At 43.8% G+C, this 15,423-nt stretch overlaps 1 protein-coding gene across 1 annotated transcript; it reads left to right on the top strand.

Moving 5' to 3' along the window:
- The first annotated feature begins 2,836 nt into the window (after window positions 1-2,836).
- Window positions 2,837-14,443, top strand: ndr2 (nodal-related 2). Its single transcript, XM_060854115.1, has 3 exons — window positions 2,837-3,125; window positions 6,461-7,272; window positions 13,997-14,443. Exons 1-3 carry the CDS (start codon window positions 2,837-2,839, stop codon window positions 14,147-14,149), a joined length of 1,254 nt encoding a protein of 417 aa, XP_060710098.1. The 3' UTR covers window positions 14,150-14,443.
- The last annotated feature ends 980 nt before the right edge of the window (window positions 14,444-15,423 follow it).

Below are 15,423 nucleotides of genomic sequence, written 5' to 3'. Positions count from 1 at the left end.
ACTTCTCAGCCCATTGGCCTATCTGGTCCAGATCCTGTTGTAATCTGAGGTAACCCTCTCCGCTGTCCACTACACCTCCAATTATGGTGTTATCTGCAAACTTACTAACTATACCTCTTATGCTCACATCCAAATCATTTATATAAATGACAAAAAGTAGAGGGCCCAGCACTGATCCTTGTGGCACTCCATTGGTCACAGGCCTCCAGTCTGACAAACAACCCTCCACCACCACCCTCTGTCTTCTACCTTTGAGGCAATTCTGTATCCAAGTGGCTAGTTCTCCCTGTATTCCATGAGATCTAACCTTGCTAATCAGTCTAGCTTGGGGAACCTTGTTGAACGCCTTACTGAAGTCCATGTAGATCACATCTACTGCTCTGCCCTAATCAATCTTCTTTGTTACTTCTTCAAAAAACTCAATCAAGTTTGTGAGACATGGTTTCTTAATGTTTGTCAAAATTTTCAGCACATCAGCTTCCTCAATCTCTATCCACTCCAGCATGCTTAGCTGCTCAATGGTTTCATTCACTACAAAGTCCTTTTCTTTAGTAAGGACAGAAGCAAAAAACTCATTTAGGACTTCCCCTACCTCCTCAGACTCTATACACAAGTTCCCTATGCTATCCCTGATCGGCCCTACTCTTTCTTTGATCATTCTCTTATTCCTCACATCCGTGTAAAATGCATTTGAATTCTCCATAATCCTTCCTGTCAAGCCTTTTTCGTGCTCCCTCCTGGCTCTCCTCAGACTATTTTTGAGCTCCTTCCTCGCCTGCCTGTAGAGCTGAGCAAGACCCTTGCTTACTCCACCTTACGTAAGCTGCCTTCTTTCTTTTGACGAGAAGCTCCTCCGCTCTCGTCATCCAAGGTTCCTTTATCTTACCCCTTCTTGCCTGTCTCAGAGGAACGCATTTATGCATCACTCGCAACAACTGTTCCTTAAACAGTCTCCATATGTCTATAGTGCCCTTTCCATGGAACAATTGCTCCCAGTCCATGCTTCCCAACTCATGCCTGATAGCATTATAGTTTCCTTTTCCCCAATTAAATATCCTCTCATTGTGCCAGCTTCTCTCCTTCTCCATAGCTATGTAGAATGTGAGGCAGTTGTGGTCACTATCACCAATAATCTGATATTGACTGAGTTTTAACTTCCTGACTGTTGTTAAATTTCTGAATGGAAGTCTCACGTTTTAAATTTAATGTTGATCTAGCTCTTTGAGTCCTTTCTCTCCTGCTGTAACATTGTATTCTTTGCTCTAATACCCTAATGCACTTTGTATGGTATGATCTCCCTGTACTGCACACAAGCAAAACTTTTCATGGAATTAGATCAGATCAAAAGAACGGTCAAGACTTGGAGGTATTTGAAAACAGGGATGAGAATCTCAGAGTCAAGGTGCTTTTTGACCTGGATATAATAGTGAGTTGGTGACATTGTGATAACTGGACTAGTAATCCAGAGGGAAAAAAAAATAAGCCAAGGAACTATAGATGCTGAAACTCAGAAAGAAAAACAGAAATTGCTGGAGAAACTCAGCAAATTTGCAGCATCTGTGGAGAGAAAGCAGAACGTTATGAGTGTGTCCCTTCTTCAGAACAGAAATCCAGAGATCCAGCCACAATTGAACTGAGACACGAGTTCAAATCCACCACATCAGTTGGGGAAATTTAAATTAATGAGCAATTCTGGACTTGAGAGATCACTATTAAACTGTTGTAATCATGTCATTTAAAGAGGAAAATCTGCTATTCTTACCCTGCCTGACCTACAGCAATGACACTGATCTCAATCACCCTCTGAAATGGCTTAGCAAGCCACTCATTTCAAGGGCAATTGGGAATGGACAACAAATACTGCCCTCTCCAGTGATACTCACATCCCACGAAAAAGAATTGAACAAAAATTTACTGCAGGTGCTGGAGATTTGAATTAAAAGCAGAAAGCGCTGGAGAAACTGTGGAAGTGAAAATGTCAATGTCGATCCGGCAGCAGTGGGTGAGAGGTGAACAGGACTGGAGAATAATTTGTGAGTTCAGAATAGTGTATGCATTTAATTAACCATCTGCATGTGCTCTTACAGTGTTATCTTATTAACTTTATACAGGCCCCTTCCAATCCAACTGACGTATTCAGTCAATTGTTCACTTTAATGGCTGCTTTACAATCCTTTGATCTGGATACAATTTCCCACGCTGTCCCTCCAATTAGTTCGACTAATCAATGTTTTAGTGTTTAAAAAATGAATTCATAGCTGCAGGCCCACGCAGAAAGAAGCATTATTCATTTTGAGAATGCAATGCCCAGCCCTTGAATCATGAGTGTCTAACGATGGTGAACGATTTACAATAAAGCTGATTAGCGATGTGATAAACCCCACTGTAATGCAGAGCAAAACACAGGACGGGGACAGGTCACGCAACTCGCTTTCATCTCAGGCCGAACTGTAAGTGGACCCTCTCACAATGTTTTTCTCTCGCTGGGCGTATATGCATGTACAGCCCTTCAAAAGTCCAGTCTATCACTTCTGCACATCTAAGGGATCCATTCGAGCGAAACATCGAAACCCAAGAGTGGCACTGAATAATTTGACAATTGCAAAAGCAAATGTAACACTGCCGGTTTAAACAGAAATGGAGATTACAAGTAAAGTTTCCATTGTCTTGCTAAACTAATTACTATCTGTCATTTGGGTCATGAACGGCCTACATTAGCAGAATAATGGCTTTCGATCTGTCTGGGGTAGTGTGGGCAGTTAATATGCATTGGGAGGTTGTATATAAGGAGACAGCACACACATACACACAGAGCTGTCACTTTGTATGCGGAGACATGAAGTTCCCATTCCTGTTCGCACTGCTTTCCATCTCAGTGGTCCGAGCCAATCCAACAGGCAAGTGGCCCTGGCGTGTTCTACAAAGCAAACCTGGCCCCCCAGCCAGCTTCAGGGAGGTAGCTGCCTTCATCAAGCGCCTGGAGGCACGCAACATCAGCCTGAGCCTGCCCACGCACATGCTCAGCCTGTACCGCAGTTACAGCTCGGGCAATTACAGCGGCCTTTCGGCCCACGAACGGCCCGTGTTACCGGAGGCGGATACCGTAAGGAGCCTGGTGGCAAAAAGTAAAGTAACTTCCCGTTCTATTATTCACCCCTCCTCCTCTTCACTGGGTCTACGTTTTGGGTTTCGGTTTGTCGTTTTGATGTGGCCGCTGACGTCCCTCAAATCTCTTTTCTCTCTCTCCCAGACACAGCCAGTCTAGGACAATCCACATTCACGGTTTTGATGTCTTTGAACCGGGGGATTGCTCAGAAGATCAAGGCGTGTCTCAGGATCTGGGCGGGAATGTCCGTCTCTTCCCAGAACCTATTGTAGACAGTTTAACCCAGGGACTGGCATTACCCAATCCACATTCAGATGTACAGAGACTGGCTTTTCCTTTGATTTACAGCGCATTAAGTTGTTTAATTAACAAAAATGTTTCTTTTTTGGTTTAACATGTACAGTTTGGAAATGAAAGCTTACCTTTAATATAGACACTCTACAGGACATCCCAAAGAGACAATGAAATGCTGTATGATGTGTAGCCCATAAGCAAGATGTTTTAAATTTTCAGAAGTTATTCAGTGGCACCTGGGTATTACTGGTAATCTGCTGCAGATTGCCCTTGGCTTGCCAGGCAGTTTCTTTTCAGGGAAGATTTAGATTAGATTCCTTACAGTAGTGTGGAAGCAGGCCCTTTGGCCCAACAAGTCCACACCGACCCTCCGAAAAGTATCCCACCCAGACCCATTTCCTTCTGACTAATACACCTATCACTATCGGCAATTTAGCATGGCCAATTCATCTACACTACACATCATTGGATTGCGGGAGGAAACCAGAGCACCCGGAGGAAACCCACACCGACACAGGGAGAAATATGCAAACTCCACACAGACTGTCGCCCGAGGCTGGAATCAAACCCGGGTCCCTGGCGCTGTGAGGCAGCAGTGCTAACCACTGAGCCACTCTTTTTTTCTCTAGCAACAAAGTAGGAGGTTGAATGGAAAAATGCTTCATTGCTGGTCTAACAGTTGGAAGTAAGAACAACGGGTCACTCAGTTTGGGAATGGCTTCTCACTGTAAGAGTTTCCCTGCATCATTATGGCGATGAGCTGCTGTGTTGCCAACAATGAGGAATGTTGCTCATTTATGGAACCTCCTCAGAAGATATTTCCTCTCATAGGCTGCGTATTTCACCAAGTAGGTTGGTGGCTGGGTTATATGTCTAATAGTAAAGGCAGCTGGTTTCTGGAAAGTTAAACATCCCACAACACCAGGTTATAGTCCAACAGGTTTAATTGGAAGCACTAGCTTTCGAAGCACTACTCCTTTATCAGGTAGTTGTGATGAAGGAGCTGATGAAGGTTGATGTGACTGATGAAGGAGTGGTGCTCCGAAAGCTAGTGTGCTTCCAATTAAACCTGTTGGACTATAACCTGGTGTTGTGTGATTTTTAACTTTGTACACCCCAGTCCGACACCGGCGTCTCCAAATCACGGTTTCTGGAAAATGTAGGAAGCCCTTTTTGGGCTACGGGATGTTGTTGGAGGAAGAGGAGGGGGAATCTAAGGTGGAATTCCTCACATCAGTACAGAACTGATGGTCAGTACATGTCAATGGGCTACACATCACTGATGGTCAGTAGCTGTCAATGGGATCATAAATAAATGGCCTGTCTGCTCTTTCAAGCTGACATCCTATTTCCAATGACTTTTTAAAAAAACATAATTGTCATGAGGCTTGATAGAGATGTGTAGCACAGAAACAGACCCTTCGGTTCAACTTATCCATGCTGACCAGATATCCTAACCTAATCCAGCATTTGGCCCATATTCCTCTTAAACCCTTGCTATTACATCCCCATCCAGACGCTTTTTAAATATTGTAGTTGTACTCACCTCCACCATTTCCTCTGGCAGCTCATTCCATATACACACCACTTTCTGCAAGAAAAAGTTGCCTCTTAGGTGCTCTTTAAATCTTCCCCCTCTCACCTTAAACCTATGCCCTCTAGTTCTGGACTCCTCCATCCCAGGATTAAAACCTTGGTTATTCATCATATCTGTGCCCCTCATGATTTTATAAACCACTATAACGTCATCCCTCAGCCTCCAACCCTCTAGGGAAAACAGCCCCAGCCTATTCAGCCTCTCCCTCTAGCTCAAACCCTCCAACTCTGGCAACATCCTTGTAAATCTTTTCTGAATCTTTTCAGAAAAGGGACAAGCCATTTGGGACTGCGATGGAGAGGAATTTCTTCTCCAGAGGGCGGTGAAACTTTATCTACCCCAGAGGGCTGTGGAAGTTTGGTTAAGTATGTTTAATACAGAGATTGATACATCCCTAGATACTAAGGCCATCAAGGGATATGGCATAGTGCAGGAAAATGGCAGCCATCCGTTGAATGGCTGAATAGCCTACTCCCACTCCTGGTTCCTAATTTCTGTGGTGTATCAGCAGTTCTTGTTGATAGTTCCATGGAGTCACCTGTTGTACCACACTGCCTTGGCAATGCCTACTGTTTCAACCTCTGCCTCTTCTTGCCTTCCTCCCCAATAGATGCTGACTTCTACTGGGTTTCCACAGATGCTGGGATCTCCCTCGCTATCCTTAACAACGTGTCTTAGCAAACTATTGAACCATTAAGGGCATCACATCTAGTCCTATCCTCATTGACTGTCCACAGATCCCAGAGTCATTGGGTGATGATTAAGAATGGGGACCCTGATTAATACTTGCTCCTTTATAGCCTGGGACTAACTAGACAACTGGTTACCCTTACTGTGGCTTAAGAGGAGACCAGCTGACACAGCTCAGTCTAGGCTTTGGAAACAGGAACATTCTGTTTAGTTTGGCTCAGGATATCTAGTCGCTGAACTGTCATAGATGCTTCCATCCTCTGTGTTAAATGGATCCAAGCCAAGCAATGAAGTATGAAACGAGACACAATTCTTTTCCTTGCAAGTAAGTTATTCAAAGGATGCAGCCTTCCTGATCTCTGTCCCTGCTGCTGCCCTCTGTGCCTGTTTTCTTACTCATTAGCGCATCAGTTAACAAAACTAAAATTAACAAGTTAACCACCTTTTAAAAGGGAAGTTCCTTTTTATACTCCGTTGAGTAAAAATAAGCAAATTAACAAATTGACAACTCCTTAAAGGGGCAAGTTCTTTTTTAATATGAGCTCAAAGACAATCAATCAGTTGTTTTTCTGGTGACCATTAATCATAACTATATAATCCACCCGATATTGGAATGTGCTGCATGGACTGAGTTGAATTTTATTGCACTTTGTCATTCGAAGTCAAAACATTTTATAATGTATTTTCACAAATTTTAGGAATGTTTTGAAAACCTATGTATTTAACATGGCATTAATACGCCTGATTAATCGCTGCTGTTTACTTATCGCTAGGTTTCCATCACAACGGAAGCCGTTGGATTGTTACCTTTGACATGTCCATGCTTGCGGCCAACGAGAAGCTTCAGTTTGCCGAGTTGAGGATCAGTGTGCCTGCCTTTGCAGAGTCCTGCTCTCTCCTGGAGCTCCACCACCAGTCAGAGTACCCGTGTGGACCTGCTACTTGCCAGGACCAGCTCTTCTTGGGCTCCTTCCCTCCAGCCTCCGTGCTGGAGGATGCTGAGGGCTGCGCCATTTACAATGTCACCAACATCCTGAGGCACTGGATCAACCGCAGCAAGCCAAGTGGCAAGGGCAGGCTCACTGGACTCCAGTGGCCAGAGAGCCCAATCTGCAGAAGCAAGAGGTCCCTCCCCTCCACCAGAAATGAGGGCAAGGCAGAGACCAAGGAGACGGCGCTGCTGCTGGTGTTTTCCCAGAGACCTGAGCAGAGTTGCTCGGAGAGTTCCTCACTGCTGAAAGATGCCAACAGCTCCAAGCATGTGCGGAAGCCCCGTAAGAGAAAGGGATGCCGGCTGAAGCCAAAGGGCCATGTGGCATGCCAACGAAAGAGGACTCGTGGCAGAGGCCGTGGGAAGGGTAGGGCTGAACGCAGTGGAACCCGTATTCAACGCCGTCCCCGGCATCACAGTAAGAGCAACAAACCGACCCGATGCCGGAGAATCGATTTTCAGGTCAAATTTGATAAGATCGGCTGGGGTGCCTGGGTTATCTTTCCAAAGACATACAATGCTTTCCGCTGTGAAGGAGAGTGCCCATCACCATCTGGGGAGAATGTCAAACCCTCCAACCATGCTTACATGCAGGTAATGTTACCTCCTGTGTTAGTTGCCCATCTCTTCCCTTTTAACGCTGCATTCAATGTTACATTTAACTGCATGAGATTTTTCACCTTGCTCAAGCTGCATCTGAAAAACACAGTGTTACGTTTTGGTACAACAAACACGGGTAGGGCTTATACAATTAGTGGTAGGGCCTTGAGTAGTGTGATAGAACAGAGGGATCTAGGGGTACAGGTACATAATTCTTTGAAGTTTGCAACACTTATAGACAGCTTGGTTAAAAAGATATTTAGCACACTTGCCTTCATTGCTCAGACCTTTAAGTATCCGAAGTTGGGAAGTCATGGTGAGGTTGTACAGGACATTGGTGAGGCCACTTCTGGAATATTGTGTCCAGTTCTGGTCACCCAGTTCATAGAATCCCTACAGGTCAAGTCCATACTAATTCTCCAGACAGTATCCCACCCGGACGCACTCCCCCATCACTGTAACCCTACATTTCTCATGGCTTGCACATCTTTGGACTGTGGAAGGAAACCAGAGCACCCAGACGAAACCCACACAGACACAGGGAGAATATGCAAACTCCACACAGACAGTCACCCAAGACTGGAATCAAACCTGGTCCCTGGCGCTGTGAGGCAGCAGTGCTAACCACTGCACCACCATGGTGCCCCTGTATGAGGAAGGATATTATTAAAGTGGAGAGAATTCAGAAGAGATTCACCAAGATGTTGCCAGGTTTGAGTTCTAAAGAAAGGCTGGGACTTTTTACACTGGAGCGTAGGAGGTTGAGAGATGACCTTAAAGACGTTTATAAAATAATGAGGGGTATAAATAAAGTTAATGGTAGCCTAGGGGGCACATTTTTAAGTTGAAAAAGATTTTAAAAAGACATGAGGGGCAAAGAGGGTGGTGCGCATGTCCAATGAGTGTGCATCATTTAAAATACACTTGCATAAGCACATGGATAGGAAAGGTTTGGAGGCATATGGGCCAGGAGCAGGCAGGTGGGAGTGGTTCAGTTTGAAATTATGGTCAGCATGGACTAGTTGGACCAAACGGTTTGTTTGCCTGCTGTATGACTCTATAGTGCAGTGTCCATATCATGAAAAGGGCATGCAGGTATTGGAGAAGGTGCGAATACACATACAAGCCTAATACCAGAATTGAGATTTGGTCTAGGAAAGGCTGAACAGGCTGTGGCTATTTTCTGTAGAAAAGGTAAGGCTGGGGGGGTGACTTAGCACGAGAGCTTTAAGGTGATACAGAGAAAATGTGTCCAATTGTTAGGGAGTTCGGCCATACTACCATCAAAAAGCCACAATTCCGAACAAAAAAAATCACGAGGATGTGAAACTTCCCACCACATGGAACAGTTGAGGTAAATAATATAGCTGCATTAAGGAGAAACTATATAACACATGGGAAAAGGGAATGGAAAGTTATGTTGTTGGCTTTGTGTTTGGGAAATCATGTCTCACAAACTTGATTGAGTTTTTTGAAGAAGTAACAAAGAAGATTGATGAGGGCAGAGCAGTAGATGTGATCTATATGGACTTCAGTAAGGCGTTCAACAAGGTTCCCATGGGATACTGATTAGCAAGGTTAGATCTCATGGAATACAGGAAGAACTAGCCACTTGGATACAGAACTGGCTCAATGGTAGAAGGCAGAGAGTGGTGGTGGATGGTTGTTTTTCAGACTAGAGGCCTGTGACCAGTGGAGTACCACAAGGATCAGTGCTGGGTCCTCTACTTTTTGTCATTTACATAAATGATTTGGATGCGAGCATAAGAGGTAGTCAGTGAGTTTGCAGATGACACCAAAATTGGAGGTGTAGTGGACAGCGAAGAGGGTTACCTCAGATTACAACAGGACCTTGACCAGATGGGCCAGTGGGCTGAGAAGTGGCAGATGGAGTTTAATTCAGATAAATACAAAGTGCTGCATTTTTGGGAAAGCAAATCTTAGCAGGACTTATACATTTAAAGGTAAGGTCCTAGGGAGTGTTGCTAAACAAAGAGACCTTGGAGTGAAGGTTCATAGCTCCTTGAAAGTGGAGACGCAGGTAGATAGGATAGTGAAGAAGACGTTTGGTATGCTTTCCTTTATTGGTCAGAGTATTGAGTACAGGAGTTGGGAGGTCATGTTGCGGCTGTACAGGACATTGGTTAGACCATTGTTGGAATATTGCGTGCAATTCTGGCCTCCTTCCTATCGAAAAGATGTTGTGAAACTTGAAAGGGTTCAGAAAAGATTAGTAAGGATGTTGCCAGGGTTGGAGGATTTGAGCTACAGGGAGAGGCTGAACAGGCTGGGGCTGTTTTCCCTGGAGTGTCGGAGGCTGAGGGGTGACCTTATAGATGTTTACAAAATTATGAGGGGCATGGATAGGATAAATAGACAAAGTCTTTTCCCTGGGGTCGGGGAGTCCAGAACTAGAGGGCATAGGTTTAAGGTGAGAGGGGAAAGATATAAAAGAGACCTAAAGGGCAATTTTTCACACAGAGGGTGGTACATGTATGGAATAAGCTGCCAGAGGAAGTGGTGGAGGCTGGTACAATTGCAACATTTAAAAGGCATCTGGAGGGTATATGAATAGGAAGGGTTTGGAGGGATATGGGCCAGGTGCTGGCAGGTGGGACTAGATTGGGTTGGGATATCTGGTCGGCATGGATGGGTTGGACTAAAGGGTCTGTTTCCATGCTGTACATCTCTATCTCTCTAAGTTATGTTTCTAATGTTGGATGGGAAGAGACTCATATGGAGAAAATTAGTTGAACAGCTGGTTTCTGTGCTGTAAGTACTCGTTAATGCATGAAGCTGTTAGAATGATAGGATCATGAAGCACAGAACAGGCCATTTGGCCCATCATACCTATGGAAGGTTTTGGAAAGAGCTGTCAAATAAATCCTTATTCCTGACCACATTCTTTTCCCACTGCCACATTTTTGCCTTTCACGTAATTTCCATTTGTAAGTGAAAATCTCTGATTCAGTAAGGTCATCAGATAGCATCTGGTACCTGGCAACACCTCCACTTGCAAGTATCCTTCCAAGCCATGTGACTGAGAAATATATTCAGAGATGCTGGGTCAAAATCCTGGAACTTCCTCCTAATAGAACTGTGGGTGTCCCTACACTCCAAGGACTGCAGTGATTGATGAAGACAGCTTAAGGGTGAGATAGGGATGAGCAATAAATGCTGGCCTGGCCAGCAATGCCACACCACAGCTAATTAAGAAAAGTTACTATTGAACTGTATTAGGCAAGAGGTGACTGGGCGCAGATGGTCTAGAAGGGAAGGCTGGAAAATGGGAAGCCATTAAAAATTAGATAACGAGAATCCAGAGGCTGTGAGGATGAAAGACAAGGCTGGTAGGTGTAGGGAATGCTCGATGACTAGAGAAATTGAGATTTTAGTCAAGAAAATGCAGGAAGCCTATGTTAGGTATAGACAGCAGAGATCGAGTGAATCCTTAAAAGAGTATAAAGGCAGTAGGAGTATATGTAAGAGGGAAATCAGGAGGGCAAAAAGGGGACATGAGATAGCTTTGGCAAATAGAGAGAATCCAAAGGGATTTTATAAACACATTAGGGACAAGAGGGTAACTAGGAAGAGAACAGGGCCCCTCAAAGATCTGCAAGGCAGTCTTTGTGTGGAACTGCAGGAGATGGGGGAGATACTAAACGAGTATTTTGCATCAGTGTTTACTGAGGAAAAGGACATGGACGATATAGAATGTGGGGAAATAGATGGTGACATCTTGAAAAATGTCCAGATTACAGAGGAGGAAGTGCTGGGTATCTTAAAATGCATAAAGTGGATAAATCCCCAGGACCTGATCAGGTGTACCCTAGAACTCTGTGGAAAGCTAGAGAAGTGATTGCTGGGCCCCTTGCTGAGATATTTGGGTCATCAAAAGTCACAGGTGAGGTGCCGGAAGATTGGAGGTTGGCTAACATGGTACCAGTATTTAAGCAAGTGGCAAGGAAACTATAGACCAATGAGCCTGACGTCGGTGGTGAGCAAGTTGTTGGAGGGAATCCTGAGGGACAGGATGTACATGTATTTGGAAAGGCAAGGACTAATTAGGGATAGTCAACATGGCTTTGTGCGTGAGAAATCATGTCTCACAAACTTGATTGAGTTTTTTGAAGAAATAACAAGGAGAATTGATGTGGGCAGAGCGGTGGATATGATAATATGGACTTCAGTAAAGCGGTCGACAAGGTTCCTCATGATAAACTGGTTAGCAAGGTTAGATCACATGGAATACAGGGAGAACTAGCCATTTGGATACAGAACTTGGCTCGAAGGTAGAAGACAGAGGGTAGTGGTAGGGGATTGTTTTTCAGACTGGAGGCCTGTGACCAGTGGTATGCCACAAGGATCGGTGCTGGGCCCTCTACTTTTCATTATTTATATAATGATTTGGATGTGAATGAAGGAGGTATAAGTTAGCAAGTTTGCAGATGACACCAAAATTGGAGATGTATGTGGAAAATGAGAAAGGTTACTTGGGTGTACAACAGGATCTTGACCAGATGGGGAAATGGGCCAAGGAATGGTAGATGGAATTTAGATAAATGTGAGGTACTACATTTTGGAAAGGTAAATCAGGGCAGGACTTATACACTTAATGGTAAGGTTCTGGGGAATGTTGCTGAACAAAGAGACCTTGGAATGTGGTTTCATAGTTCCTTGAAAGTGGAGTCACGGGTAGATAAGATAGTGAAGAAGACGTTTGGTATGCTTTCCTTTATTGGTCAGAGCACTGAGTATAGAAGTTGGGAGGTCATGTTGTGGCTGGACAGGACATTGGTTCAGCCATTTTTAGAACATTGTGTGTGATTCTGATCTCCCTCCTATCAGAAGGATGATGTGAAACTTTAAAGGGATCAGAAAAGATTTACAAGTATATTGAATAATTTGCAATGTAGGGAGAGACCGAATAGTTTGGGACTGTTTTCCCTGCAGTGTCGGGAGGCTGAGGGATGACCTTATTGAGGTTTATAAAGTCATGAGGGCATGGATAGTGGAAGTAGACAAGGTCTTTTCCCTGGGATGGGAGAGTCCAAAACTAGAGGGCATAGGTTTATAGTGAGAGGGGAAAGATTTAAAAGGGACCTTTTCACACAGGTGGTAGTGCATGTATGGAGGCTAAGACAACATTTAAAAGGCACCTGAATGGATATATGAATAGGAAGAGTTTAGACAAATATGGGCCAAGTATTGGCAAATGGGACTAGATTAATTTAGGATATCTGGTGGACATGGATGAGTTGGATCGAAGGGTCTGTTTCTATGCTGTACATCTCTATGACTCTTTGACTCTAATTGGCTTCCACCACCCTCTCAATTGGTGCATTTTGACACAAGTCCCACATTCTAGCTGTTTCTTGCACCCCACTTGTCCCACATGTTGAATTGGCATTGATACAGTCCAGGTACATATTAGTATTCTGCATGCTTGTGTACCTCTCTCTGTTTTCACTTAGATTGACCATACCTAAATTCAACATTTTTAAGGTCTGGCACTATTTCTGTTTTTGCTGTTGGAGATGAAATTAGGCAGGTTGACAAAAGCTGTGTCAGAGTTGGGTCTTAAAGGTTGTATAAAAGGATGAAAGAGTTGGAGAGTTGTAGAACTTTAGAGAAAGGATGATAGAGCTGTGGGCCCAGGCAGCTGAAGACGTGACTACCAATGACAGAGAACTTAAAATCCGGAATATTTTAATGATCAAATTTCAACTTGCACAGATACCTCAGTGGTTTGAGGGACTGGAGGGAATTACATAGATAGGGAGGGTTAAGCCATGCACAATTTTTGAAAATCAAGAAAATCTCAAATGTGAGCCCATACAGATCACTGGGGTGAACATATTATAGATGTTGCATATAGGAGGAGGACATTCTATTCATTACACCTTGTGCTTGACTAGCTCTTTAACTACAGCTTTCCACTGCAATCCTATTTTACCTGCCCGTTCCCACATCTTTTTACATTCTTCACTATGAATATTTATTCAATTTTCTTTTAAATGTGATACCAGACATAAGACATTTGGATTTTATTTGGAACAGTAACAATACACAAGGTTGAGGCAAATGGCAGGAAAGTAGCACTCAGTTATAAAGTTGATTCAGGTTGTCAGTGCAGGCATGATGGGCTGAACGGCCTCCTGCTTTGTAATGATTCTGTAAAATTGCCTTTTCATCTTTCAGATTTGTGCTGTAATGTAATTCATCAGATGAATGGTTTCCTTTTTTGTCTTGGTAAAAATTCCTTATGAACCGAATTTGTCTATCAATGCTCAGTTGTTAATGGAAACAGACATGGTAAAACTGCTCATATCAATTGATTCTAACTTGTAACCTTAAGTAGACTGGATTGCTTGTTTAGTGACAATTTCATATGGCTGTAGGCAGATGTTGTGAATAGTTTGCTCTTCTGGGCTTGGGGCTTTGCTACTGAGGACCACTATTGATAAAAGTAGCATCACTATATTTAACCACGGCTGAGCTGTGGTGACCTCCAAAGTCAAGTACACTCCCCAGGACCCATTGGTCTGGTTCATACCTACAAAATGGCAACTGCTATGTTGAATTGCACTTTTAGGAGAGCAAACATACACAGCAAACTCTGTAAAAGTACAACTCTGTTAAGTAAATGACCTTTCAGTAATAATAGTGGAAACAGAATTTTAAAGCAATCGCACCAATTGTCTTATTCTATTTTCAGAGTCTGCTCAAATTCCATCGTCCCACAGTAGTGCCTGCCCCTTGCTGTGTTCCCATCAAAATGAGTCCTATGAGTATGCTGTACAAGGAAAACGGTGAGGTGGTGTTGCGTCATCACGAGAACATGGTGGTACAAGAGTGTGGCTGCCGCTGATGAAACCTGCTTTCATTTCACCACTGTTAAGAAATCAGCAAGGGCAGTGATGTACGATTGAGTGGCTGGGTCTCTGCTGTGATGCCTCATCCGGTCAAACTGCCAAATAGCCAAGTCTGGGTTTGGAGTGGTGTGAAGGTTAAAGACTGGAATAATTTCTGTTGAAAGTACCAGTATATGGACAGGTTTGGATTGAACTGTGGGGATTCCAGCAGTCAAGTAATACTATTGTGCAGGATGAAGACCATACCTCCATCAAATGTAAGGTGTGGGACAAGAGGAAAGGGGATGGAACAGACAGAAAAATGTACAATTGTGTGATACTATACATGATCAAAAATGAAAATGATATGAGTTTTTGAGCTCTTGGTTAAATGCCTGTACAACTGGCAATGTATCCAATTAAATAAAGCGCTTATCAATTGTATTGATTTTTGCAGTGTTCCCTTAAATTTAGTCCATGCAATTTTCTTTGTTGTCAAAGAAACAGACATGGTGTCTTTTTCATCACTGTGAGTAAAGCAAGTGGGGCAACTTATTCATAAAAATTTCAAGTTTACTTGTGTTCTGTTGAATTAGCAATAGTTAGTCCTAGTGCTCTCTTGTGCTCTTGGAGATGCAAGAAGAAAGGAATCTTATCAGGGCACTACTATGATAATTATCTATCCATCAAGCCCTCCGTTTCTTCCTCTCACGCTGATCCAACTAGTACTCCTCCACTGAAACTCTCATCCGACTGGCTTAACTGGTCCTCACCCTCAACAACTTCTCCTTCCAATCCTCCCACTTCTTCCAGACCAGAAGGGTAGCCAAGGGCATCCGTATGGGCCCCAGCTATGCCTGCCTCTTCATCAGGTACATGGAACAGTTCAGCTTCCGCAGTTACACCGGCACCATTCCCCACTTTTTTCTCCAGTATATCGATGACTGTATCAGCGCCACCTCATTCTCCCACGAGGAGGTTGAACAGTTCATCAACTTCACCAATACCTTCCACCCCAACCTGATGTTCACCCAGACCATCTCAGACATCTCTCTACCCTTCCTGAATCTCTCCATCTCCATTTCCGGTGACCAAATCAACACAGACATTCACTACAAACCCACCGACTCCCACAGCTGCCTGGACTACACCACCTCCCATCCTACCTCCTGTAAAAATGCTATCCCTTATTCCTAATTCATCTGCCTCCATTGCATCTGTTTCCAGGAGAACCAATTCCACCACAAAACATTCAAGATGGCCTCCATCTGCAAAGACCACAATTTCCCCT

This window comes from Hemiscyllium ocellatum, chromosome 43 (assembly GCF_020745735.1).
Source record: "Hemiscyllium ocellatum isolate sHemOce1 chromosome 43, sHemOce1.pat.X.cur, whole genome shotgun sequence".
Classification (NCBI taxonomy): Eukaryota; Metazoa; Chordata; class Chondrichthyes; order Orectolobiformes; family Hemiscylliidae; genus Hemiscyllium; species Hemiscyllium ocellatum.
Note: the sequence above shows the minus strand (reverse complement) of the source record. Positions and strands in the feature narration are given on the sequence as shown.

Excerpts from the sequence above, each read along its gene's own strand:
- ndr2 (XM_060854115.1), top strand. The coding sequence starts at position 2,837 with ATGAAGTTCCCATTCCTGTTCGCACTGCTTTCCATCTCAGTGGTCCGA. Across the intron at positions 3,126-6,460 it reads AAGGAGCCTGGTGGCAAAAA|GTTTCCATCACAACGGAAGC; the intron begins GTAAAGTAACTT and ends ACTTATCGCTAG. Across the intron at positions 7,273-13,996 it reads CCAACCATGCTTACATGCAG|AGTCTGCTCAAATTCCATCG; the intron begins GTAATGTTACCT and ends TTCTATTTTCAG.